The 27,975-nt window shown below is 43.8% G+C and overlaps 1 protein-coding gene across 2 annotated transcripts in view; it reads right to left on the reverse strand.

Moving 5' to 3' along the window:
• RETREG1 (reticulophagy regulator 1) overlaps positions 1–27,975 on the reverse strand; it is a 113,356-nt gene that overhangs the window by 34,468 nt on the left and 50,913 nt on the right. Inside the window, exon 1 of one of the 2 annotated variants that reach the window (XM_019753538.3) lies at positions 2,116–2,642. The exons of the other annotated variant lie outside the window; for it this stretch is intronic. Within the exon in view, the coding sequence (XP_019609097.2) occupies positions 2,116–2,150 (35 nt within the window). The 5' untranslated portion in view covers positions 2,151–2,642. Of the gene's footprint in view, positions 1–2,115; positions 2,643–27,975 lie in introns of those variants that run through there. 2 annotated transcript variants of the gene reach the window in all.

Consider the following 27,975-nt stretch of genomic DNA (forward strand, 5'->3'; position numbering starts at 1 on the left):
ACTGTCAGTTACAGAGCAATTTAAGTCACCAAATTCCAAAATGGGATTAAAATAACATGAAGAAGCCTGGATATGAAATTCAACCATAATCTGTTGCGCTCAAGCCCTAAAAACAAGATGTGTCAGCAGATCTACCACTTCTAATAGTTACTTCTCATGTAGACATCACCGAAGGAGTTGTCCAGTGGCATTTAATTTCAAATTTAGCAAGAATAAAATTCTCTCCCTCTCAAGTGTAATCTTTTATTTCTAGCCTAGCTCTAAACTTTCCCTCTGTCCGGGTGCCCTTTCTAACTTTCTGCACAGATAGGGAAAAAACAAACTTTCGAAGCAAAGCAAAGTATATTGTATAGAAAACACCAAATGTTAAGAGCTGGGAGCTACCTCATTGAAATAAAAAAGTGGGGGGAAGGGTACATTGCTTCAAAGGAGACGGAGTTTCCCATTTTCAGCAAATATATTATCAGTCCTTAGTAATAATCATTTTTATTAGATATATACTCTCCTTTTATGTTTATTCTTTGTAACCAGTAAAACATTCTTAGAAAATAATCTTATGTTTGTTTAAACCACAAATTTAGTTCAAAATAGTTATAATTACCCACAATTACAATTTAATTGTGATATTACATTTCATTAAGGCAACCCTTATCATATTTCTACCAAATCTCTCCTGTCAGTCTCTAAATGATCATGTCCCCTAGATACTCGTATTTATTGCAGGTATGAAAATCATCCATAAATACATTTCATTCAACAAGTATTAATTAAAAATGCCAATTCTGCATAAAATTCTATGCAGAGAGCTAGTGGGAATGCCAAGATGCTAACAGAAAAAGAGAAAGTCCTATTTTCAGAAATGTTAAAATGTCATGGGGGAGGGGGTGATACATACAATACAGGTAGTTCAATCCATTAGCTCAAAACCAAGACTGACGTTTACATTTCTCTGAAAATGTTTTCTTAACTAGTTAGTTAGTCCATGTCCTAAATCTAGGCATTTTTATAAATGTCGTCTTTAAGTACTTGATTTAATTTCTCATTTTATATAGAAAATTATCTCATTATTCAATTAAATGTCAACGTAATGTCCCCTTTGATGTACTGGGAAGAAATTTGGAAGAAAATGAAAATTAGAAAACTGAACAGAAAAGTAGCTTTGAAGGACATGATTGTAACTGATTATAACACTAACACACACACACACACACACACACACACACACACACATCATTTAACTACGGCTGTAAAGGGATGCTTATCTTCATGACAGGGACCAAAAAATATATATATATATTTGGCATTCCTACTTCTAGAGAGTTACCAGTTTCTACCCTCTTTGACAAAATTGTCAATTTCCCTTTTTCCTACTTTAATAGCTCTCTTTCTACCTCTTCATATCCTAATTTCCATGATCCTAATTAGAATTCCAATGAAACTGATTCATACAAATTTTGTTAACACAGAAATGGGGCTAGAAATGGGCCCTCAATACAGGCACAAATGATGCTCACATTAGTGGGAATTACTGCCTGGTTCCTTACCCATCTCTATCCCGCACCCTTCTTAGAGCCAGATAGTAATAAAAACATCACTACAATTAATTTACTGAATATGGGCGCTCAACTGATCACATTTTCAAAGATAAGAATTGTGGTTAAAAGAAAAGTGCTGTCATATCAAAATTGGTCTAATATTTAGCCTTTAGAAATGTTCAACAAGTCTTTAAAATGCAAACATTTTACAAAATGTTCACTAGCTTCGATTTCCAAAAACTATCATCTAAAGTTAAAAATCAAACATCAAAAATTCAAGTAGACTTTACAGGGTGTAAAGGGAAATATTTTTAAAAATTTCATGCCATCACCTCCTCATTTAAGAAAAACACTCACACATGTTTCTAAGGGTATAGTTTAGGATAGGCTATATAAGGGTATACTAATTTTATCTCTCTCTCTTCAATGTAAAGAAAATTGTTTCCTGGAATTAAGGGATAACAGTCCTAATTTTTATTTTTAATTTTAATTTAAACTACTTTTTAAATTAGTCATAATAGTTTTAAAAAGATAGCTAGCGAATGAAATACACTCAAGAAGAAATATATATCATAATTACCTTTTGCCTGGTCCCGCGTCCTCACCTTCAGGCATTTCTGCCTTTTAGAAAATACTAACACAGTGGAGAAAGCCGCAACACTTCGTGCCGCAATGTTTTCTCCTCCACTGTAACGATGAGTATCGGGAGGGAAAAACCCCAGTGATCAAGTTCTTTCCTTTTTGGAAAAAAGCACTCCTCCCTTACAGAAAGGAGGTGTTTACAAACTTCCAAAGCGCCTGCCTGCCTTGAATGAAGCTAAGAGCCGAGTTATTATGACTGCTGCCTTCTAAAAATAAATAGGTCACCTCTTACTCCAGTACCGTGACAGGCAACTGGGAGCAAGCACTGCCCAGCTGCCCAGCATTTTCTGTCCGGTCGTGTGAGAAGGTGTCACCACCCAGCTACTAACCTTTATTGGGATGACTTCGCCTAGTCCTGCCTACCCTTTCTCTTTCCTTTTTTTTCCTGGCATGACCAGCACCCCACAGGAGGGTGGCGTGGCCTCGGGGAGCTGGAAACTTCAGCCTGGGCTATCAGATCTCTAACTCACAGGAGGGAGCTGGAGGGCAGAGAGCAAAATGGGCTGTACGTGCCAGAACTGAGAGGTTTGTTTGTTCTGAGAACGCTTAGCCACTCAGCAAAAGAGCGCTCACTCAAAAACAGAAGGAAAAAAAAAAGGAAAAAATGCCAATAAACAATTGTGTTTTGACGGATATTGTTTTGCAAGAAGATCTTTCCTTGGGTCATCTAGATTTCTCAACTCGAAGTAAGTATGCACACGTATGTGAGTCCCTGTGTTCCTTTGGGCAACATGGTTTTGCCCGCAGGACTTCCCTCTATCACCAGGGAGCAGCCTGACATTGGCACATGGCCGGGCTGTGAGCCTGAGATGTTTTTAAAGCGTGGCTTATCACTGCACAGGAGTCATCAATCACTAGGTACCCTCATTTGCTGCAACTTCTAAGAGCAGGACAAACATCACTTCAATGATACTTGCTTCCAAAAAGGCTAGGAGAAAAGTTCGTTCCTAGGTGGTCAAGAGGTACGAATTTCCATTTATAAAAGAAATAAGTCATGGGATGTAAGGTACAGCATGGTAACTACAGCTAACAAAACTGCATTGCATATTTGAACATTGCTAAGAGAGAAGATCTTAAAAGTTCTCATCACAAGAAAAAATATACAACTATGTGACGACAGTGTTAACTACACTTACCGTGGTGATCATTTCATAATATATACAAATAACTAATCATTGTGTTGGACACCTGAAACTCATACAGTGTTATATGTCGATTATATCTCAATTAAAAAGAAAGTATAGCTCCTTGTTCATTTAAAAAAAAAAAACACGGCTAAAAGAAATATTACTGAGATTCCTTTAGGAATGTACCCTAAAAGCTTTGCACAAAAACTTGAAACCACTTTTTTTTTCCTCGTTGGTAACATTAAGTAAGGCACTTAAGCAAGATCTAATTATTATGAAACAATATATATATATTTTGTTTTTACGAACTTTTTAAAAAAAATGTGTGCTCCATTGTCACGTTATAGCTAATCCGAGCAATATGTCTATAGCTAACGCATATTTTACATTTATATTTGTCAAAGTGATTTCTAGAGCATTAAAGAATTGAAGAGTCAAAGCAAATAACATATTAATCTAATTCCTTTTGAAAGTGTTAGCTATTTTGCGATACGTGCATGTCACAGTTTGAGACAATTCTTTAATATTTCACTCAAGATCTAAAGTTGTAAACTTCAAAGTCTAAGATTAAGTCGGTGCAGGTACTCAAACACATAACTCAAATACCGTTGACCTTGAAAGAAAACAGTCATAAGCAGAGTTCTGAAGATCAGGTTTTGCAGGAGCCTCTCAGACCGGAAGCAATGGGCTGTGTTGTTAGAAATTCCAGGTTTGAAGAATTGAAATGTTGAAACACTGAAAATATTATCAGTGAGAACATTACAGCACTTCTATTTAACCTTATCAACAAAAACAAAAATGCTAATTCTGTCTCTCAGTGCTGATAATTCAACCCTGTTAATTTTCCCGTTTGTTCTCCTAAGCTCCTATGTCACTATTTCTTGATAACTGAGCACAGCTTTTGCTGAACTTAGCTACTGGGTACCACAGCACTGAATATATCCCTAAAACCAGCCTCTCAGTTTTAAAGGGCAATGAACTGATTAGTGCTACAACAGGTCAACCGCCCATCACTACCACAAAATATTTACTAAAATACTTCCTTTAAGCACTCCTTCATGTGTTTTTAAATTACTTGCTCCAACCATGGATTCCCCTTTACGTATATTTGTTTTTACTCCTGAAATTCACAAGGACAAGAAGGGCAAACACAGCCAGCACAGATAACAAAACCAAGAGTGTAACTACATGACCGACACAAAGGGTGGCTTCCTCGCATCAATGATACCTTCTGCCCTGGGAGGGACTGGGGTGCCAAGGGATCCCTCATCGTTGCTGACCTGAAATCCACTGGGCACTCCGAATTGGAGGACTCAAAGGATACAGAGGTGGGAGAGATGAGGGCCAAGGAAGCTACCCAGGATTTTCAGAGGCTGAAAGTGGGGCCCAGCAGTTAGGGGACTTGCAGGTGACAACGCCAGGAGCCGCCTCCAGCGCAAAGTGCTCTTTTCCCTATGCCAGCTGAAGAGACAGCTGAGCCCACACATTCTCGCGAAAGCTCATGTGGCCAGACACTTCCATTGTTTAAGTTTCTTACATCCATACTCTTTCAAAATCCGACCCACAAGATTCTTGATAAAACGGGTTCCTGAGAACCCACACAAGGACAGGGTCTTGTTGAAAACGAGCTCAGAGCAGGCTGACTACAGTTTGGCCAAGAGAGGGTCTTTGTCACCTCCTAAGAGCAGGCACGTTTTTATTTCTTAGATTAGCACTCAGCACTATAATTGTATGGGCCTTCAGCACGGCAGCTCCACGTGGCTACTGAGCGTATGATATGTGGCTAGTCCAGATTTCTAAGACAGAATCAGAAAAAAAGAATGTACAACATCTCACTCTTACATTTTATACTGACTACATGTTGAAATGATAATATTTGGGGAATACTGCTTAAATAAAATATATCATTAAAATTAATTACACTTGTTTTTCACTTTTTCTTAACTTGGTTACTAACAATTTTAAACAATGTATGTAGTTTACATTACATTTCTATTGGCCTGTACAGCTCTAGAGCTACAATTCTCTGCTTCCTTGACAAAATTGGCCTACATTAGACATAAAACAAAAGTTACTATGAGAGCTAACTAACACAATCTTGCCAACTGTTTCATAAACTCTTCCGGGATAGCTTTAAATCAGAAGGGAAAAGACTAGAGATTACAAAAGGCAATTCACAGGACAGTACTGAGAAAAGTCCACTGAACATTTACTCCCTCAATATCTTGGCCTCTGCTTTTCTCCACCTACAACCCTCTCCCATCCTTCCTTCAAGAGTAAGACCTGGTAAGTTCTTCAAGGCCAGGCTGGATCCCGAGTTCTTGATTCCCTCCCCTCCTCTCTACTCCAGTTGGTACCACCAGGGATCCATCTTCTCGTCAGTCCAGACCCTCCAGAATTCTACTGGCTCTTTCCCCTCAGCCCACCACTGACCACAGATCCCCTAGTTACTAACCTCTGGCTTCTGTCCCGTACAGCCAAAGGTCCTAACCAGCGGCCTGTGGTCATGTAAATATATATATATATACACACACACACACACGTACATATATACACACACATATATACATATGTGTACATATACACATATACATATGTGTATGTATATATATTCATATATGTATATATACACACATATATATACGTGTATATATATACAGATATATATATATACACATATATATATATGTATGGAAATATCTGGAAAGGTAATATGAAGAAAAGGAAACCAGGACAAGGGGAGAAGAACGAGGGAAAGAGCAGAGGAAGAGAGAGGAGGAGAGGAGGGGAAGAAGAGAAAGGAAAAGGCTCATAAAGGACTTATACCTCGGTGTTAATTGTAGTTTTCTTCTCCAGCTTAAGGAAATAATGAATATTTTCCATGATATACTTTTTGCCAGTCTGTATTTTCTATTTTTCAGCAACAAATACAAATTGCTCTTGTGAGAAGAAAAAAAATTTGTTCTTAAAATACGAAAAAGAAAAAAAAGTTACTTTAAACTGGAAGGGGAAACATTTTTCTGCGGCTTCCTGTCACCAAAGGGGGTGGGGCAATCCCTGTTCTTTCACATGGGAAGTAAGGCCGCAGGAGCACCAGGCTTCAAAATCTGTGAGAGTCTGGGAATTGACTGTCGGGCAGACACGTGTTGAAAGAAGGAGAAAGGAAATCCAAGCCAGCCCTCCCCCCACACACTGCCTCGGGAGTCTAAGTATTACCCTCCCCGTTTCCCATCCCACCAACGACTTCTAGTGTTCAGCAGATACTGAATTTGTTTACCACAAAAATTCAGACTATGTATCACCCACTTTGCAAAAGTGGAATAAGGATATGGAACTAGTATCAATGCCAAGCGGAAAAGGGCATTTTTTTCTTAGATTAAAAAAAACAAAACAAATCAAAGGATCAAACCATCATGTATGTACATGGTGTGAATGACGCCATTCGGTAATGACAGATCTGATGAATAATCACAACACGCCACACTACTGAGAGCTGGTCCCCTCTCTCTTGCTCTCCGGGTGGGGAAATCATACTGAGACTTGTCCTAGATCCGTGGCTTTCAAAGCAATAAAAGCGTTTCCCCCCAAATGCTATGTTATGCCAAACCTTAGTATATAAGACACAACCACCAAAAAAAGTTACTCAGGTTTAAATGGGGGCAGGGCACTGACACGTGGCCTCACCTCTCCATGAAGGCAGCCCCTGAACTGGGTCCTTGGAAACCCAGAGCTGCTCAAGATACAGTTGGAAAACTATGACCCAGATCATCTAGGAAGAGAAAATGGGAACCTTCCTTCACAGTCTCTTCTCATGATAATTAGAACAGACTCAATTCAGTTACCCATTTTATCCTTTTACCTTTTTAAAGCTTTGCACATGGAATGTTTTCCTCAAATTTCTTTTCATCCAAAAATACCTGGCTCTCTAAAACCAACACAGAGAGCCTGTGAAGCACCCCCATCCCTCAGCTTTCTGGTCAACCTCCTTCTTTCTTTTGTTGTATCCCTGTAGTCACCCTACTTCCCAGCCTGGAACAGTCCCCAGTTGCACCTCTTCTCCTGATGTAATTAATAACAGACCCCTTTCACTCTCATCAATGCACCTGTTTAGACCATCAATTGTAGGGTAACCCAACAGATCACCATTTTCTTTCCCCTACTAGTCAGCATGTCTATTTTATTAATATGTGCTGGACTGTCATGTCTGGATTTGTCACATAATTTGTTATGGTCTCGCTGGGGACCCCCAACTGAAGCCAGATCTTTGCCACAGACCACGCAGTGTGGCCACTGAGTGCCTCTCACACCTTTCCAATCCTGTCCATGCTACACCTGCTGTCTGACCCTGCGATGGTTGAACTGTGTTCCCCCAAAAAAGATACTGAAGTGAAGCTGTCTGGAAAGTGTGGTTTAGATGGAATAGAGTGCAGTAGCCCAGGGGATCCTGGAAACGAGCCAGGCTGGTGGAGGTGAAAAGGCCAGGTGTGGAAGACAAACATGGGAGGAGAGTCAGCGAGGCAGGAAGGGAAAGCGGGCCAAGGAGAGACGCTGGGTGGGAGCGGGACGAGAGACTCAAGAGCCCCAGGGTTCTGTCCTGTGCCAGCTACACCTTTGTCATGCTCACCTCTTTGGGGGTCTCTTTGGTGTCCTAACTTTCTAATCAAATGTGTTTTTTAATGAAGTTCATTATATGTTGTTAATTTTTGAATTGTGATATTTAGGAGTTAATGACCGTTGACTCCATGAAGCTAAGTGGAAACACCACAAATAACCCATGTACCCACTCCTTCAGTGGGCTACAGCAGGAAGGCAGGGGGATTGAGGGGTGGAGAAGAGCGGGAAGTGACAGTGAATTCAGAGCACAGAGACAGCCTCGGGAAAGATGGAGAGGAAAGAGAGGCAGTCTGGCGACGGCTTAAGGAAGAGAGGAGAAAGGGACTGTGAAACAAGACGTGCTCAGGCGTCACATCACCCTACTTCACTGGCCTGTTCTTTTGTTTGGTTTTTATTTTCTCATGTATTTCTCTGAGGCCCATTTTATTGCACTAAATATGGTCTCCACAAACTCTTGTTTGTGGCCCCCTCTCCGAGAGCCTGTTGGTCACCTGTGACGGGTCTTGGGCCTACTTACCTCATCATTCCTTCTCTCCTTAAAATATAGTTGATATGCTTCTGCAGCAAATCAATTTTTTCCTTTATCTCTTCTCCCTCCCATCCTTCCCCAACCCCCATCTTCCCTGCCTCCCCCCAAAATCTATAAAACTCCAGCAGGAGTATAGACACTGGTAGAAATCAAATTCCTAGGGAGCCCAATGTTACCATTGGTTCAAGCTTCCCACCACAGAACACACCTGTTCTGAAAAATCTTGCTTGCTTTCTTATATAAAGCTCTCTTCTAAGGCTCTACGTGTATTTCAGGGGTAAAGGTCCTCGACAGTTTTTGGTTCCAAGAAATTTAGAACAAACAGCCATAGGAGAAAAAGAAGTCTGGCAGACTTCACTGATCTTAGCACACAGAAGGAAATGGAAAATTTCTAAGACCATGAGTCCCAGAGACAGAGGTCTCTGTGGACGGGAAACCCTTAGAGTGACTGAACAAGAGTGGCACACAGCTCAAAATAAAACTTATCTCTTGAGCTTAAAAATAAAATGCAAGACAGAGGGCAATGAGAACCTTTTGTTTAACTACAGATTATGCAATACTTTTCATTCCTAAATAGCGCCTGATAAGATGCTTGGCTATACATTTACTCAGTATTTTGTGGAGAAGCCAAATTGAATGGAGACTTTCCAGCCAAACAGGCCTACAATGGTTAATCATTATTTCCATATTAGTTTTCCCTATTAATGATTGATCATCCGTTTGGAGATTATGGGTTGGGTGACCAGAAAGCCTCCTTTTGGTCCCTTTTCCTTAGTAGCATGTGACACCATTGTGGCTTTGGCTGGCTGGGCTCCACCTGCTGACCCAGCAATGGATGGGGATGAGAAATCTCTTCAGACTCGCTAAGAACCTCTCCTCCAGGCAACGGGGTTTGAGGAAATGTGCTAGAGATCAATATCCTACAGCTTCTAGGCATTCCTGAAGAGGAAGCAGCCCCTTTAGAAGCATTTGCTACAAGAAAAGCTGGGCGTCTTGATAAGTGGGGAAGGCGAGGGCCTTAACTTACAGAGACTTCAAAGTTGCTTCTTGTAGAAAGGCAGATCCCTCCAATAACTTAATGGATCGGGTCTCCTGATTGCCTCAACCATTGGTTGACTGATAATAAATCTGGCCTCTCAGAAACTTCAGGCCACCTGAGGGATCCAAATGATACAGTAACAGCAACTCGAAGGTGTCCCATAAGTGACTTCATTTCCATCTGAGTAAAACCCCTTCAACAGCTAGCAAAAAGCAAAAGCTTTAAAAATAGAATGAAACAAATCTAAACCATGAATCTTGAAAAGCCTTAGAAGAGAAACTGGGTCCACCGAGAGCGATGAGCTAATGCCCGATTTCCTGCCCCCACAAAAATTCCTCACGAAGGGTTTCCCCCAGCATCCAGCACCTCTCTAAGCGTAACAAACTTATTTTATTTTAGTAAAATGTTGTTTATTTAATATACAAGATTATTTCATTTTAATTTAATTTTAATACACTTTCTGTTTTGGAGTAAGTTTAGACTTCTACAAGAGTTGCAAAGGAAGTACAGAGAACTGCATACCCCTCACCTAACTCCACCTGGGTTGATATCTTGCATTAACCCAGTACTTTTGTGAAAACTAAAAACCAACATTGGTATATTACTATGAACTAAACTCCAGACTGTGTGTTTCCCTCACTTGTTTCACCAACGTCCTTTATTCTCTTCCAGGATCCCATCTAGGGGACCTCACTACAGTCTCCTACAAAAGTCTCGTATCGTCTGAGAACTTCTCAGTCTTCCCTTGGTTTCAGGACCTTGACGGTTTTGAGGACAACTTTGTAGATATCAGGTATTCTGCAGAATATCTCTCAGTTTAGACTTACGTTTTTCTCACAATTAGACTGAGGTTACGGATTTTGGGGAAGAAGACCACAGTGGTGAAGGACCCTTCTCACATGAGGGGGTTCCCAATGTGCACTTGTCTTGTCACTGGCGATGTTAAGTTGGTCATTTGGATAAAGCAGAGTTTGCCAGGTTCCTCCACTGCAAATTTATTCTTTTTCCCTTTCCACACTAGTCTTTGAAAGCAAGTCTAAGTTCAACCTCCGCACAGGGGAAGGGAGGTGGTGGTGGCCAGGCAGGCATAGCTCCACCTCCTAAATGGGGGAGTAACGACATACATTGTTCGGAATTCTTCTGGAAGGGAGCTCTGTCTCTCCTCCCTCCCTCATCTACGTATTCAGTCATTTATATCAGTGAGGGCTTCCGTGCCCTCATGAGCACGTCGCGTTATAACCCACTTCTGTTATCGATTTTGTTGCTCGAATTGTTCCAGCCACAAGCTTGTTTCTGCCCACCCTGCCCGCTCCGACTCCTCCGACCCCTTTAACTAAGAGACCTGGAGGGGCCACCTCTCTGTCCTCTTGGCACTGTGCCACTAGACCTGCCCAACTCTGGCCAGCCGACACTCTCCAGCCAAGTTCAGAGTTAATCACAGAGCCGCCAGCCCCCTCCACGACCGTCCTGCTTCCTTCCCACCGACGTCAGAACCAGCCAAGAGGCGACACCGGGACGGAACCCAGAAGTCGGAGGTGGGCCGACACAGGGGAACCCAAGCCTGAGCCCACGCGTGTGCCTCCATTTCCAAGGACATCTGCGAGACAGGGCACTGCTTATGGCCTTCCGTGCTGTGCCAGGTGCTCTGGGTAGTGTCCTCGGAGGTGAGCTGTGCACACGCGTGAGCTGCCGCCAGTGCGTTCTTCTGAAAGCCATGGCAACCTGCTGTTTATTTTCCTCGCTCTGGTAAAATGTCCAGGATTGAAATGGAGTTCCAATGTCCTTTCTACTTGTGCTGTTTGTACTTACCTTCCACGTTTCTTTCCTATTTTGAGTATTAGAGGGAGTCCACAGTTTAAAAATGGAAACGAGACTTGGCTTCTTGACCTGGGCCTGCTTTTAGCATCAAACCATGGCAATATCATACACACACTTCATCATAGGTTTTCCTAGCGGCTTCACGCTGCCAGATGCTGCCTTCTCTCTGCTTATTTATAACGAATGTGTGAATTTTTTATATCCAACTTGACTTTATATTTTTAATAAGACAATAAAATCACAAGTTGTATTGAAAACTGTAGAGGGCAATGACTTGTTTAAGACCCGGATCTAGCTTCTGTGTCCCGTTAAAATGTAAACGTCACCTCAGTCCTAAATATAAGTGAAGAGCAAGGGACACACACTGTGTCAGAAGCTGTAACAGAGGCCAGAAAACAACGTTATGTCTCCACACCGTCTGTGCAAGAGGGGATATCGTGTTCACACGTCTTCTAGGGATGCTCAGGCCCCCTTCTCCCCCCATTAAAGTGCAACTGCCTTCAAGTAAGGAGATAAACAGGGAGTCTCACCAACGGTGAGAAACAGCTGTTCCTGGGAGTTTCACAATAACATGGAATTACAAACCCCAAAGGCAAAGCAAGGCTCCTCAACATGAGAAATAGGCTTCAGGGGATGACATGGCACCTTTCTCGGGCCTGTGTGCCCATGGGGCCTCCAACGAACATGACACAAGCTGAGCCAAAGCTGGGAGACAAGAAAGAGCAAACACTGGGTTCCTAGGTGTGTTCGCCAGGGTTCCTTCCCAAAGGGGAACCTGGTGGGTGGTGTTGCACAGAGTCCGCCAAGGAGGTGGCAACTGTCCTTTAACACATGCTTTGCTTTGTTTTACTTAAAATTATCCCTCAAAAGGAGGATGTGGCCACATGTCTGTGGTCTAACCAAATCTGTCATATAGCAGAGCTGTACATTCCAATTTCTTTACTTAGAATAGAAAAGTAGTGGTGGAGGAAGAATGGCTGAAATGACATCAACCAATGCTACTTTGGGAAGCCTTTAGATGCCATAAAGGTTATGGAATAGAAGTGGGAAAATAATATGAATAACAATAATAATATCATTAAATAGATTTATCACAGAATTCATAATTATTTGTGGGGGTGTGACCTCAGAGTAGAAGGGGCTGTTATTATAAATAAACCTTTCAAAAATTTCAAGAAATAATATAGTAAGTGGTCGTGTGATGCAGACGGGGGGACAGATTGGTGGCTGCCGAGGTGGGGGTTGGGGGACGAAGGAATTGGGAAAAACGGTGTCAATACGTACAAACTTCCAGTTATAAGATAAATAAGTTCAGGGGATCTATTGTACAGTATGGTGACTCTAGCTAACAAAACTGTACTGTATATTTGCAAGTTGCTAAGAAAGTAGATCTTAAAAGTTTTCATCCCTTTAAATTAAAATCTACAAATGAAAACAAAGTCTGGGAGTCTGTGTTTTGGTGTCTTGTCATTGATCATACTTTTTTTTTTTTGATGGAAACGATTTACTGTAAAAAGGTCCTCAGTCAATAAATGCTAAACCGCTAGCTGACAAGAAAATAACTTGTCGTTTGTGTCCCTTAGCACAGGAGCGTGTGTGTCTGTGTGAGGAACGGAGAAAGGTGTTTTTTCACTGCACTGGCCGAGTCTCTGGAAAAGGTTGCATCTTGAATTAGCAGCCTGACTGTTTGCTGTTCAGATAAATATTGTGTTGCTATGACTGAAATCGTCCTGCCACGTGGGTCACCCTGTCATATAATTAGCCTCTTATCATATCAGGTGCAAATCAAACCAGCAGCGCTTGCTGTTAATGTGGTAATTGAACAAACTAGAAACACTCTTTTCATGTATCGGCATCTGACTATCACCACCATCCCGCCGAAGGTACCTGCACGGTTATTTTACAGCTTTGGTCAACAGCAGAGTAAATAAAGCATCTTGATAAGTTCCCAGCTAGCACAGCCACTTTAGTTCCTTTTTTCATGTTTTTAATTGCATCCCTGTGTATTTTGTTAATTCACCGTGACATGGGACAGAGCAGAGAGTGAAATTTAACCTTGAGTGTCCTTCAGGTGCAAACACACTATCAATCGAGACACTGTTCGCATTTATCCTGCCTGGTGGTCAGGTTCATTTTCAACCTCTGTTTCAATCAGCGTCAAGTCTAAGCGAAGCCTCATGTAGCTTTTCTGGCATCCAGAGAGCTGTGCCCTGGACTCTCCCATCACTTGAGTCTGTCCGCCCTGCCCCAGAAGGCTAGGCTGCACAGCAGGTCCCCTTCCCCTCTGCCCATCCGAGGTGCACATCCTAACAGGTTGCACGTGCATCTCTGTCTCACAGACCACTTCCAGGAAACCCACCCTGTCTCTAGTCCTCTCCTCTCTTGCCAGATTTTATTTACTTTTCAAATGGATTGCAACTCCTGGCCTGAGCAGTAAACCACGGAAGGGAAGAGTCTGTGGCATCTGAGCCTTTCATTGCACTGGGCACAGTGTATGTGCTCCAAGGGGCAATTCTGCCAGGTGACCCCTCGTGCCAGCCAGCCTGGTTCTCATTCTGGCTCTACTACCTACCTGCTGTGTGATCTCAGGCAAATTACTTAACCACTCTGTGCTTTGTTTCCTTACCTGTAAAATGGGGAAAATAATAGCATTCATACAGTTGTGAAGACAATGCATCTGTAAATGTTGTGAAGTAGATTAGACTAGATTAAGTATATAAGATTGCATGAGAATGTAAACATAGGCAAACTACTGAGAACAGTGTCGGCATGTGGACTGTCCTACTCAATGGTCTGCTTTAAAAAATACTCAAGAGATAAAGATACTCTATCTCACATTTTTCATGTTGCTCTCTTCAATCATGGTGATCTTCCCCTTCTCTGACTTTCATCAGAATATCAACATAAGGAAAGAAAGAATGAACGAAACAATTTTTTAGATTTCCTATTCTTTCATTTTTGGTCCCTCATTACTGCTGGCCAGTTCACTCCTTGATGACAGGTAATGTAGCAGCTAAGGAGTTTACTATGTGTCAAGTGCTTTATGTTAACCATTTCACATAATCGTTAAAATGTCTTCAGCAAGGTGGTGTTTCTTGTTCCATCTCACAGATAAGGACCCTGAGACTGAAAGGCGTGGTACCTTGCCCAAGGCCACAGAGCGTGTACCTGGCTGAGCCAGGGCCATGTTTTTCTTCTCCTGAATCACCTACTGCTCACAGCACAGTTCCACACTCATCTAGATGTTTATTAACTATAGTTGGGTTAATGACTGGTTCATTTAATAACTGCTTATTGATGCTAGTTGCAGGCCAGGCGCTAGGAGGACAAAGATTAGAAACGGTCCCTGTCATCACCAAGTGTAAGTCTGGTAAGGGACACAGACAAATCAACAAGCAATTACACAGCAATGTGATCAGTGCTGTGATGACAGGGAGAGCACAGAGCAACACAGAGAGTCACACATGCTGAGCCGGGACACAGCCTTGGGGGCTGTGGTGGCAAAAAGGCTTCCCCGGAAGTGATGTCTGCGTGACGGGACAGGATTGCTGGGGTGGGCTTGGGAGGAGGGAGACTCCAGGTGGAAGCAAGACAGCTCATGGCACGTCTGGGGACCAAAAGGGGGGTGGTTAGAGAGAACCGGAGGGGGGACACGAGGGTCTACCAAGCATTAAACAGGATTTCGGTTAACAAATTAGGCAGCAGACAGCCCCGAGTTGGGCTTCTCTTTCACAGCACACGCGGTGGACAAACCGATTAGGAAGCTTTGCAAGTGCCCTTCTGCCAACTTCAAGTTACAGAGGAAGGTCGTTCTGAGAGCATCAGGGAACCTGTCAGACCTCCCAGGGCCAGCCCCCTCGTTCTGCTGGGATGGAGGGAATGGACCCACCTCCTCCTCAGCCTTGAAAATCTTCCTTAGAAAACAGACACAGGGAGGCAGACACTTAGACCAAACATGTCCTGACATCCAGTGGATACTCAGTGACATTGAGTGTTAGTCGCCTGTTTGTCACTCAAGTCTTTGGGTATCAAGGTGCACAGTTTTCTAGACCATCAGGGGTTTCCTCTCAACTTACTAGTTGGTGTCCAAACATTTTTCTTTTGGTTTTTTTCCCTTCTTGCTTCTTCTTTTTGTGGGTTCTCCATGCAGACAATAAGGGGAAAGACTAAAGCAATTACCTAGATGTAAATTTTTAAAACATTTTTACAATGCCTGTATTATATGCATATTTCTGAAGAAATTTCTACAAATTATCTAAACACAGAGCTCACTGCATGAATTCTCTGTACAAAGTTATAATCTGAGTGACTACCGAAGAAGTCGGCCTTGGGTTGCCTTCCTGTTTATCAGTATCTTTGCTTTATAAACTGTTAGAGCTGATATAACATAGCTCCTGTGAAAGACCACGGTGAGATTTAAAACAATGCTAACTTTGAAGGTAGATAATTTAGAATTATTTCAGCCCACAAAATAGCCAAATGTGATTTTATACAATATGCTATCTGAATTCACTGCACATGGAACTTTGGAAAGACTTGAAAAAGATGAAGAAAACCCTTTTAGAAAGATGCTCATCCTAGATTCTAGACTTTGGAGTTGAAAGGGACTTGCAAAGGCTGAAATGCATGCTTCAGCAGCCGGGGGGATGAACATCAAAAGCCTTATGTAAACTCAGATTCTCTTAACTGCTTAACCCAAGAGTCTGATCACCACCCCATTCCCACCCCCTCCAAGGACAAGTGCCAAATTTCAAGTGGGGAGGGGCTCTGTCTGAGGCAGACAACCTACATGTCTCCAGGTCTAAGCCTCTTCTTGACTCGCGCTCAGGAATGGAGGAAAACTTCTGTGGGAAACAGCAGAGGCCCGGCATGAAGCTCCAAGGTGAATACGGGGACATCTCACATCCTCATGGCTCTCCAACTGGAACAGCCCACAGTATCAGACAGGATTCCTGGTGGCAAATAAGACTGACTTTCTCTGGCTGGTTTGAACAGAATAGGAATTCACTAACAAGGGAGTCTCACGAAGGACCAGAGAACCAGGTCCCAATGCTGCCTAAATGTCACCACAGTACAGCACCACCAGAAATACCAGTGGAAACACCTGGCAGCCCACAGAATACTGTTGAGTCTAGAATCTTCACCACTGCTACCTAGGCAAATGGTCTACAGGCTGCCACCCTCACCAGAATGGGCTCCTGAAAGCCTGCTTCTTTCATGCCCAGCTTCTAATTCTGTCTGAGGTCCATCCATCGGGCTGGCAGAGCCTGGGTTACCTGCTTACATCCTCGCTTCAGGGGACGCTGGGAAAGTAAGCTGTGGCTTCTATGTTGGCAAAGCATGGACTTATAAGGCAGGAAATTCCCCTTCATGGGACAGCGCTTCCAAAGGTCTGGGCAGCCAGAGAGAAGGGCGTGTTTTCCTTGCCGCCACTGGTTCACCATAATGAACATTTTACCAACCAAAAGAACTGAGCGTCAGAGTACATTCAGTGCAGCCGAGACTTTGATTCTGTGTGAGAACTACACTGTCTACACACACTCCTCTAAGAGCCGAGATACGAGTGTCCCACTGGTTTGGAGCCGTGAGAAGACAGGCTCCCCGAGGTTATCGTCTGACGTGCAGAGCGCTCCACACTTGCCCAGCCCCACTGGACGGCAAGGACGATGCATAGAGCAGGCAGAGAGGAGAGATTACCCTGCTTGTTTCAGCCAACCGTCTCAAGGCCAAGGCCATCATGTGATAATGTGTGAATGAATCAGAAGGGGTAGCCCGGGTATTTCTGTACGCATATCAACATTCACACTTCAACTCCAGCCAGCTCTCATTTTCCTTTTCTGAGTTTTTACTAGCCACTTTTCACATGACACTCAGAACCTCTGTCTTATTCATCTGCTAATAGTAGAAGCCCCCTCAGAAGTATACTCTAGCACCAGCGGTTGCTACATCGATAAAACATCCCCGCCAAACTTCCAATGGGCAATGTCTTTGGCTCCGATTTTTCTTATGGGAGCAAGATCATACCTTCATTCATCAAGCATTTTTACTGAGCACTTATCAAATGTCAAGCACTGTGCTAGGCCTCAGAAATACGGCGGTGGATAAGGGAGGCATGTTCTCTGCTTTATGGAGCTCCCAGGGTAGTGAAGCTGGATTTTAAATAAGTGAAGACAAATAATCACATAGACACATTTTGTTAAGAGCTATGAGAAGCTGGGGCCTAATGAGGTCAATTTTCAACCAGAACACCTGTACTGTCTTTCTGCTTCTCCGTCCGGCTCCTGCTGTCCAATACATGCAAACGTATTTTCCGCCCGTGTCAGTCCTATGAGATCTGGGGGCTCTATTTGATATCAGGGACGTCACATGTGGAGAGCCCCCTCCACGAAACGGACGCTGTGGTTTGTGACGCACGCTGAGTTGGGGGTGACAGAAGATCTATCTGCCTGCCTGACCTAAAATCACAGGGGAGCATGCCAAGCAAGAGTTTTACAAGTTCTCTACCACCTTTGGAGACTGCCTTCCCCTCCCACCCATTTCACTCCTCTTGCTCGAAATGGACCATCCAAATTCCAGGATGGCTCAGAATTTTCAGGCCAGCTTTTCACAAAGGAGGTGGCCTTGAAATCAGTGAGCCTCCGCGTTCAGGCCCAGAGAGAAGGAAGCGCTCACACGATGTCCTGAAGCTGGACGGTGCTGAGAGAAACTCAGACTCACTCCTTTGGTCTTCAAATAGGAAGACGCTGCCTGCTCACAGCGGAGGAGAGTGACAGGGCTGTGAGTCAGCATAAATGGATGACCTGACAAAACATGAAATCGCCAACCTGGTTCACCCCTGGGACCTGGACATGTCAACACTTCAACACATTTTAACTTCTCTGCCAAGGTGCCACCAAGACACACACAATCTCAAGACGTATGTTTCCCATTTCATTTTCTCTCACCCCACCCAAGAGGAACTACCACCACCACTGACGTGCCCCAGGACACTGGATGGAAAACTCCCGGGTCACCGTGGCACAGTTTAGCGCTTTGCCAAGAGACTGGAGGTCAGTGCACAGTGTTGGTGGCACTAAAGCAAAAGGATGCCTGAGACTGACTGACATTAAAATTAGAGTTGAGATGTCTCATAACCTAAGGGGCTTCCAAGTCACCTCAGACTCTTGTTTTGGGGGAGCATTCTGGAAGACTAAAAGAATGCTTTCCAAATATGGATTTGCTTGAGCTTCCCCCCGCCCCAGATGAGCTCCCAAAATGGGGAAGGCATATGCGTGGTCAGAGGAAGGGTTCTTCACTGTACCTCATGCCGCAATGGTCCCAAGATAGCAAAAGGTCCAATCTCAACTTACTGCCTTCTGGATGCTTCTCCACTCTCCTCAGATGAGCCCTGTGCCAATCCCACTCTTCCCACCTTGTCCTTCAGGGTGAGAGAGTACACACTCCAGGGCTGGTCCCAAACCGCTGTACGGACCTGACAACACTTGTTCTCCAAGCCCTTCCCAAGGGGACAGGCACACTGCAGACTTGCGTGGGCTTTCATCCGCACCAGGACTCCCTGAATTATAGTATTACCCATACAGAAAAAGTAAGGAAACAAGGCTTTGAGGTTTTGGAACTTGTCCAGGCCATGTACCTGTTGAGAGCGAGGTGGGGACGTTCTGTAAATGGCTCTTCTAGTGGCCTGAAGCTGCCAGCGAGGGTGTCCAGGCCTCAGCAAGGCTGCCAGCTGCCAACATTTGCAGCAACTAAACCGTGGGCATGGGAGTGGGTCGTGTGTGGTGTGTGGTCGTGTGTGGTGTGTGGCTATGGCCACAGGTCACATGAAGGCTTTAATTCTTTAAAGGGAAAAGGACAGTGTGAGACATGGGTGGGGGCAGGAGAAAGTGGACTGCACCTTCCAGGTGGTGCATTCACATCCGGGGGGCCCTCTGTCTGAGGGAGAGAGTGACAGCCCTGCCTGGGACACTGTCAGCTGGCAGGCAAGGGCCACTGCTTTGGGAGTACATATTGGGCAGATGAACTACAGGAATTCTCAACCTCAGGTATATCACAGAATATGGAGCAGCTCAGCTCTCACGGAAACACATGGGAAGGAAGTGAGATTCAGCTTCCTGGTGTCTGCGAGGTCACCGCAGGGCCCTCAGTCTAGCAAAGCCCCCAGCCTTGGAGGGGACTCGGACACTTAACTCCCCCACCCCACCCGCCTTATCCAAAACAGGGAGCAGAGGACACCTGGCTCCCACTCTGCCGACCAAGCCACCAATCTAAGGGGGAAAATGGAAACACCGTGAGGTCAGTGACTGCCGGGCAGCTGCAGGATTAGTGGGGCCCTGGCTCCCCCTGGGAGTCTTGTTCTGAGCATGAAAGTGGGTTCAACTCAGGGGCTCTCCTACTTGTCACACACAACGAAGATAAATAATAACAAGGACAGGTGGCTAAGATGAACTGAATGCACACCATTCTGTATTAGATGCTGTACATACATGACCTCACTCAAGCGTCCTCAAAGCTCCGCGGGGAGATTCGGCTATTACACCCCCTTTAAACATGAGCGCAGTGAGGCAGCGAGAGGTCTGAACTCCAGCCTGTCTTACCCACAGCGGCCTGCACTCAGTGCAACCACTGCCCTCGGGAGACCTACCCTGCCGGCGGGGTCACGGACCTCACCTTAGACTCAACAAGGAACAAAAGCACTTGACTGCTTACAAGAATCTATTACGGACACACTTTGTATTTCGAGATTTTTCCAGAGGGGATTGAAATCATCTCTTCAGACACGAAGTTCACATGTCATTGTAAGGCGCCTCAAAGAGCTCTGAATTAGAGACCATTTCCTCGGGAAGGAGAGAGGGCCTGACTTCATTCTCTGTTAGAATGAGCCTGGAGGAAATAAACAAGCTATTTTGCTCCTGTGATCACGTGCTCCGACCAGAAGCCAGCGGGACAGTCCTTACACTTCAGTGACTAATCAGATGATGGGCCGTGAAACACACCCCTGAATGTCATCAGAGTCCAGGCATTTACACTGGGACTCCAGAAATAAGCTGTCACCAACGGGATGCGTGTCCTCTGGAAGTAATTTCCAGAACATGTTTCATAATCTAGGGCCAGGACTCAGTGAGCCAGACAGGAAAGGTCAAAACACAGCCCCTCGTCCTGCCACACCCAGCCCCATCTTTTTCTGCCCACACAAACTGCTGCCTGCGTGCTGCCCTGTCCCTTCTCAGCCACCACCAGGAAAGCCGGCTGTCCCAGGAGGGACGTCCTGCGGGGTCACTTCACTATCGCTGAAGGCAGGTCTCATCCCTTCCTCTTCAACATGGTTTGAGTAACTGTCAAAAATTAACGCGTCGTTTACTCACCAGAGATTTAGATGCCAAATAATTACGGGTAACAGATTCTCCACTTAGTAAATGTGCCTGAATTGGATGACATGTTTTAAAGTTAACTTTCCTTTTTAAAGGAATGTTTGCTGGGAGTAGAAAACATGAATGACACTTACATGAACAGAGAAGAATTCTGCCCGAGGGAAGCACTCATTCAAATAATTTTCTTTTTAAATGTAAAACTTACGATGATCTTATTTATATTCTTGGCTGCTTTCAGTTAGGACAGAGCATGTGGCTGCTGATAAAAAGGCAGACACCCACTGAGCCGCTTACCAAAATTGCATCCCCTTTTGATGGGGGCCTAGGCATCTGAACAACAGCTTTCTCCTGCCGACCTGGATTCCGCAACGGAAAGGGACCAGCACAATAGGCTGTATGTCCAGTGGCAGTGGTCTCTACCCGACTGACGCATGTGAAGCACTTGTAAATTTCTTACGAGCAAGTCAATCACCTCATTACACTTGTTTATTGAGCAGAGTCACTTATCAAGTCAATAATGATAAACCCTGAGAGGACAAAGCGTTCCTGCTAAGTGGGAAGGCGGTGGGAGAACTGACAGAGGCTGGCCTCGGAGCTCAGGATTACGGGGCTGAGTTCACGCAGGAGCAGCGGTCGTCCTCTGCGGACACAGGCCAGGGCTACATGACGGAGTCATTGCTACCATGAATTCAGTGAGGACAGAAAGGATCTTAAAAACGGAGACTCTGAAACCCCTTTGATTCCGATCCCTTCAGGAAATTCGTACACATGCCTGTGAATGATTCACTTCGGTCACTGCAGGAAATCAAATCTGGGAAAGGCAGGCTTGTTAATGAGTAATTTGGAACTAACTGATGATTATATACAAGGGAAAGGAAGGAGAGGGATAGTGTGTGCCTGTTCCAGAAAGCACAGGTGCCGGGCACCCCACATCCAGCAGCTCCCCCATGCTGGGAGCAACCAAACAGAAGAGACCTTTCTGGGCACAGAAGGGGAACGGGGTGCAAAGTGACTGTGAAGACATTTTTCACGATTGGCTAGTATGTCCTGGGCGTCTTTTGGGGGGATCAGAGAGTAGAGCAGCTGCCGAACAGGGACAATTCTGAATAACTGAATCAATTCAGCCAACTGACAAGTCAACAAGCACTCTGTGACATCACTGCTTGAGGTGCCAGGAGGAACAAACCTTAGACCCGCTCCTACCCCACGGTTTACGTGTGTGAAGAGACTCAACTAATAATCACACGTGTTTGCATATTTTATTAGTTAAAATTGCCTCAATTTCACACTTGACTTTGTCCTTAGATGTAAAGAAATATCCAAGTTTAACAATAAAAACTAATCTATATGCCCATGGTTGAAACAACAACTAAAAGAGTGGTTTTAATTCTTGTTGCCTAAGAAAAACTACTCGGGGGGGGGGGGGGGAACAACATGATTGTTTTATTAAAACATAACTAGGGTGTGAGAGTGAGTGTGTGTGTGTGTGTGTGTGTGTGAAACTATAGCCTCATTTCTGAGATCTGAGGACAGAAACGTGTTGTTTCCAAAGTAGCAACTTTGTTGAGATATAATTTACAGAAAATGAACTATGCACTTAAAGCATAAAACCTGGTGAGTTTTGACAGAAGCTACCACCACAAGCAAGACACAGAACACCTTCAATGCCCACCTAAGAAACACCCACCCACCCGAGTCACACTCCTTTGAAACCCAACTCAGTCCCAGAAAACCACTGCTGCTCTGCTTTCTGTCACTACAGATGAGTGAAGGTGTGAGCTTTAATGGCACTGGGGGGGGGGGGGACTACCCATCTGACTTGTACCTGAAGGTTTTTCAGTTTGTGGGTGGGGGTATTGATTTCATTTTGCTCATCTACATACAACCATAGCCGGTGACAGGCTTTCCAAAGAAGACAGGCCTGGCGGGGGGGGCGGGGGGAGCTGTTAGTTTTCGAGTCGGCAGAACCTGTTGCCTCCCCCTCCCCCCAAACCTTCTTTGGTTTTTGCTGTTATGACAGGCAAGCAAAGGAACTGAAAGCCATCCCCCAGGTAAACACCGCTCAGATCTCAGATCTACACTTGTCCATCTTTACACTATGCCTCCACAAAGCATCCTTTTATTTTTTAGTGGGTAACACATTATTCTCAAAAGTCAAAGGACCTTTTAATCATTTTGACTGAAAGACATAGGTGCCACACAGCACACATGAAAGGGACACCCCAGCGTATAAAAGGGTGTCAGAACTAGTTCTGGAACCATCTGTAGAAAGTTTAATAAAATTCTTTTTGGCTTCTAAATGGAACAGCTCCTACTTTTATTTGTGTTCTCATTCACGTATTGGTGTTGACAGCTGTGCTTGCTTTGTTTTATTTGACCAGCTTTTTTGACATGTAATTGACACACAATAAACTGCGTATTTAAAGTGCATTACTTGATAACTTCTGACATTTCCACACCCATGAAACCACTACCAAAATCAATACAATGAACAATTCCAACATCCCCGTCCCTGGACTCCAGGCACCACGTCAGCTCCCTCAAATTCCTGAGGAGAGGACACCTTCAAGCTGCTTTAATTCCTGGTTCCTTGCATTTCTTGGTTTCAGTTTCCATACGATACTGAGTCCAAATAATAATTCCTCCTTTATTAATGATAGATTGAGAGGTTTGTGTTTGTTGTTTCCAAGAAGCTTCCTTGGAAAGACAGGTAAATTAGCTCCCCAAGACTCACAGTTCTCTGTGTCCACAAAGCAGCTTTTTTTTTTGCTCTGGGTCATTTGAACACTGTCGCTCTGGGGGCCAGGAGTGCTGGATGGATGGTGCTGGATGGATGTCGCTGGCTGAGACAAAACTCCCCACACGGGTAGTGAGCTAAAAGCCTTTGTCCCTCAGTGACAGACTCAAAACAAGTCCAGTCTTCACAGGTCATAAACTGCAAAGCTATGAGAGTCAATGACCAAAATCCCAAGGGGGGAAGAAAACACTAAAAAGAAAATTTGTTTTGGTACCGCTGCTTTCCCATTGCACAAAACCTTGAAATTTCCTATTCTTGATAAAGAAACATTCAACATCTGAAAAGACGTGTTAGAAGCAACATGTTACCTCAAAGATGGTTGTATAGTTTAAATATGAGACGTAATTATAGCAAGTGATTGGAAAACAGCAATAAAGAGGATGCTGATTTAATGTACACAAAAATTAACACCTCACCCCAAGTTTGAAATATTAATCAATGCGTACAATATAAATTTGGTGGCCGTATTCCGGTATCCCTCCCCCTCCTTTTTCTTACTTGGTCTTAAAATTATTTCAATGAGCAAAACAGAACCAATCTAACTATAGCTGTGGACTTGCTCCCCTGAAGGCACGATATACCCATGAAAACTTTCTCTGATGATGTAATACTTACAGCTATTTTTATTCTGTAGCCACAGGCTCTCTCTATGTAGAACAAACAGTAATGGAAGCTCTTTAAAAATCACTTGAAAAGTGAAAATGACACAGCTTCAACTTTGCCTGACAATGTACAACTCTTGTTATTCCTACCACTTCTCTGACATTTGAGACCTTCTCCCTTGTTCCAACATCAAGGGAAATACAATAAAATCCTGACATGATCTGAGGTCTGACGCTAGATCTCCAGCAGAGTGCCTTATGCATAGCAGGCGGTTACTAAATGTTGGCAGAACGGAGCCACTTCCAAGCTCAAGACACCGACAGGGAAAGTGGCCCCAAAGTTGAAGCAGGGACCCAAAATAGCAGCTGCTAGAGACCTAGAGGGTGCCCAGGGTAAACGTCCCCGCCCCTTCTCTATTCTCAAACAAAAAGATTGACATTTACGAAGCGTTTCATCCCTTTATGAATATCACAAGAGGTTCGAGTGCAGAATTTCTGAGTCACATGCAAAATAAAAGATATTCTCTCGCAGGAAAGCATAGATGGCTAATAGACTCCTGCAGAGATAACAGGAGACGTTGGTCACTTCGGAATAACAACAACATTTTTAAAACATTCTACAGTCACGTTTCGACCATAGTCTTGCAGAGCCCAGCTCCCAGCTGGCTCTCTGTTAACTGTTATTGAATAACCGTGAGTGTTACCAACAGTGGGAATTTAATCTGTGATACAAAAGCATTAACTCTTGTTTCAACAGCACTAATTTAAGCTGCAGAAATAGGTTGATGGTTTTGCCAAGACTATATCTCGTTCTTCCAAGTTCCCCTTCCAATGTGTACAAAGAGGACCTTCCATAAATATACGGGTACACAGTATGTTCAGTCCTGTAACAGCAGGATGTTTTTAAAGCCCTTTAGCTCTGAATATATGAATACACACAAATATGCCACCATAATGTCAAATTTACCAATAATTTCATATCCTGAAATTATTACTGAGTTAACTGCTCTGATTTTGCGAAGGGAGTCTGTGACTGGAAATGGTCCACAGCAAAGTATCCGAACGTCCCCTGAAGTAACTCCTGCAATTCAGGAGTCCCGGAGAGTAACAGCAATCGCAGGAAGGAGTTCCCAAAAAGAATATGAAGGGAGCACTTCTTTGTCCCTAAGCGGGTTGTGAGGTGCTGGAACTACTCAACCAGAGGGACTAGCAAACCATTCCTTCTCCAGGAGTCTGAGCGCTAGACAGATTGTCTTAATGATTTTGTTTCTCCAGGAGTCTGAGCGCTAGACAGATTGCCTTAATGATTTTGTTTCATTGCCATCTTTTTTTAGAGGCTTGGATTACTGGTGGCTTTATCCTACTCTCTAACTCTGCATTCCTATGGCTTGTGTCAGCCAATTACTCCCTCTCCTTACCCTCCTTATTCACTTCAAAATGGGGGAGATGGGCAGGAAGAGAACCCCAGGCCAAGAGGTCACACAAGGTCCAGGCAGTGAGCTCGGGCAACGCGAGTGACGCAGTATTGGGGTGTCACCCCGGTCGCAGCGGCCTCGTCCACTTCTCACAGGCCTCCCTCTACTTCTCGAAATCACCTGCTGAGCAGAGATTTGCTTGTTTTCCATTCCAGAAATCAGTTTTCAGTAGCAAGAGGAAAACTTTCTCTAGGATTTTAGCTAACTACTCCCGACTATTGATTAAATTATTGACCTCATATTCTAACCAGCAGGAGAAAATTCATTTATTACAAGCTGTGTATTCTTTCACTGTTGGTGGATTTTCATGCCTTGAACGCAGAACAAAGACAAACTTATAAGTTGATGTCTAACTTTCTACGTGCCCCATACAAAGAGCATAAATTCCCCCACACCAGGAACACGTCTCCCCTTCCATGAGACAAGTAAAAATGGCTCAACTCAGGCACCGACGCATTTATTGAACATCTCGTATCTGAGCCAAACTGTGGGGAAAGGTGGCCTTTTCCAGTCCAGTTTAGTGAGGACTTAGATTGGGACAGCCCTGTTTTGACCTCAAATTAGTTTCAGATCTACTTCTCAATTTAAAAATACAGTTTCTTTTCCATTTCGAACTTCTCTCAATTCGAGTCTTCATTATGTATTCCAAGAGTGGTACATCCATTAAAAGTCCTTTAAAGCAAGATGATTTCATTCCAACTTAGCTCCAGGGGGGGGGAATGTCCTTAAATGCACAATTTATTCAAAATAAATATCCATTTCTGACTTGAGGATGTTTAGCTTGACACACGCTGGAATTCAAACAGTTTTCTTTCCAAGACAGATGACTCCTGAGTCATGACTGAAAATATCATCACATGTTTTAATAAAGATAACAACAGCTGACCCCGCAAAACTGAGGCAAACATCAAGGAAAAGATCTTTTAGAAATGCGTTTTCAGTGGAAGTAATAATACTATTCAAAATCTAAAGCTTGCAGCTCAGGAGAACTAAATACTGAAAGCACTTCTTGTGCTTTAAATGGCATTAGATGGCTCTGAAATTATAGTTTAAAAATACTCGCTAAGAATACAAGCCAAATGACTCCAGGATTATAAGTTCTCTCTCCCAGTTGTTCAGGTATTAAAAACAAGCACAAGTAAGAATAGCCTTGAAAAAGACTAACAAACAGCCTATGTGTAACGCAATCTACCCAATAAAAGTACTACATCATACGCCTTTCCCCTTTTTACCAAATACCTCTAAATAATAATGTAGTCTCCCTCTCAACTGCCTCCTTCCTGCGTATTCCTTCCTCTTTCAAAAATACACAGAACTGAAAAGGAAACATGACTAAAATGACACGTGAAGAGCACACTTTTGGGTCCTCCGTTCAGAAGCATCACTCTTGCTGCTGGAGGCCCCGAGGCTGCCTAGAACGCATCTTCTCCCCCTGGCATTCCAGCATCTGCCAGCTTACCTAATGCTATCTTCAATTTTCCAGTAGAGATTTATGGACTACGAGCAAACCAATCCCCTGCCCAGGTCCCCCTCTGTCCCAGACATAATCCTGGCCCTAGTGACAGCCCAGACTCTTCCTGCGAGCTTTTCCCAGCAGCTGGCCAGCTTGCGCAAGGCCCTGACTGCTGGTGGAACACAGTTCTACCTTTCAACATACCGCTTCTGCTTCACCCACACCGTCACACTGTTCTATTCTGAAGACAACACCAAATAAGAAACAAACAAACAAACAAACAACTTCTCACTAGTCACAGTAGTCAAAAGGTGGGAACAATCTAAATCATCATCAGATGATGAAATAGGTAAAATGTGGTCTGTCCAAATAATGGAATATTATTCAGCCATGAAAAAGGAACAAGGTTCTGACTCATGCTACAACATGGATGAACCCTGGAAACATTATGCTCAGTGAAAGCCGCCAGGCACAGTAAGGCCATACATTGTATGGTTCCACTGATATGAAATACTCAGCGTAAGGCAAATCCATACAGACAGAAAGCAGAGTCATGGTTGCCAGGAGCTAAGGGGCAGGGGGAGGGGAGGGAATGCTTAATGGTTATGGGTTTGCTTTTGGGGAGATGAAAATGTTCTGGAACTAGACGGTATGATGTTCGCACAACACTGTGAATGTACTAGTGGTACATTCATGGTAAATTTTACCACAATAAAATAAAATTAGCAACGAAAAACAAGCTGCTGCTTTTTCCTGGTCACTGTTTAATTTCTCTCCATTTGTTCACCATATTTCCTAATGTGTGGGTCATGCTACCAACCTCCATTTTCTTATCCTTAAGCCCCTGAATTTTGCTTCACTCCAGAAGAATTCTCCTTCTCCATACACATAAACCAGAAGCATGGAGAACGATTTCTAAGGGTCTAACGGTCACAAACATTCTGCTACAATCCAGTGCTCTTTCTCAGTGCTTTCA

This window comes from Rhinolophus sinicus, chromosome 3, assembly GCF_057876585.1.
Source record: "Rhinolophus sinicus isolate RSI-liver-muscle chromosome 3, RSI-T2T, whole genome shotgun sequence".
NCBI lineage: Eukaryota > Metazoa > Chordata > Mammalia > Chiroptera > Rhinolophidae > Rhinolophus > Rhinolophus sinicus.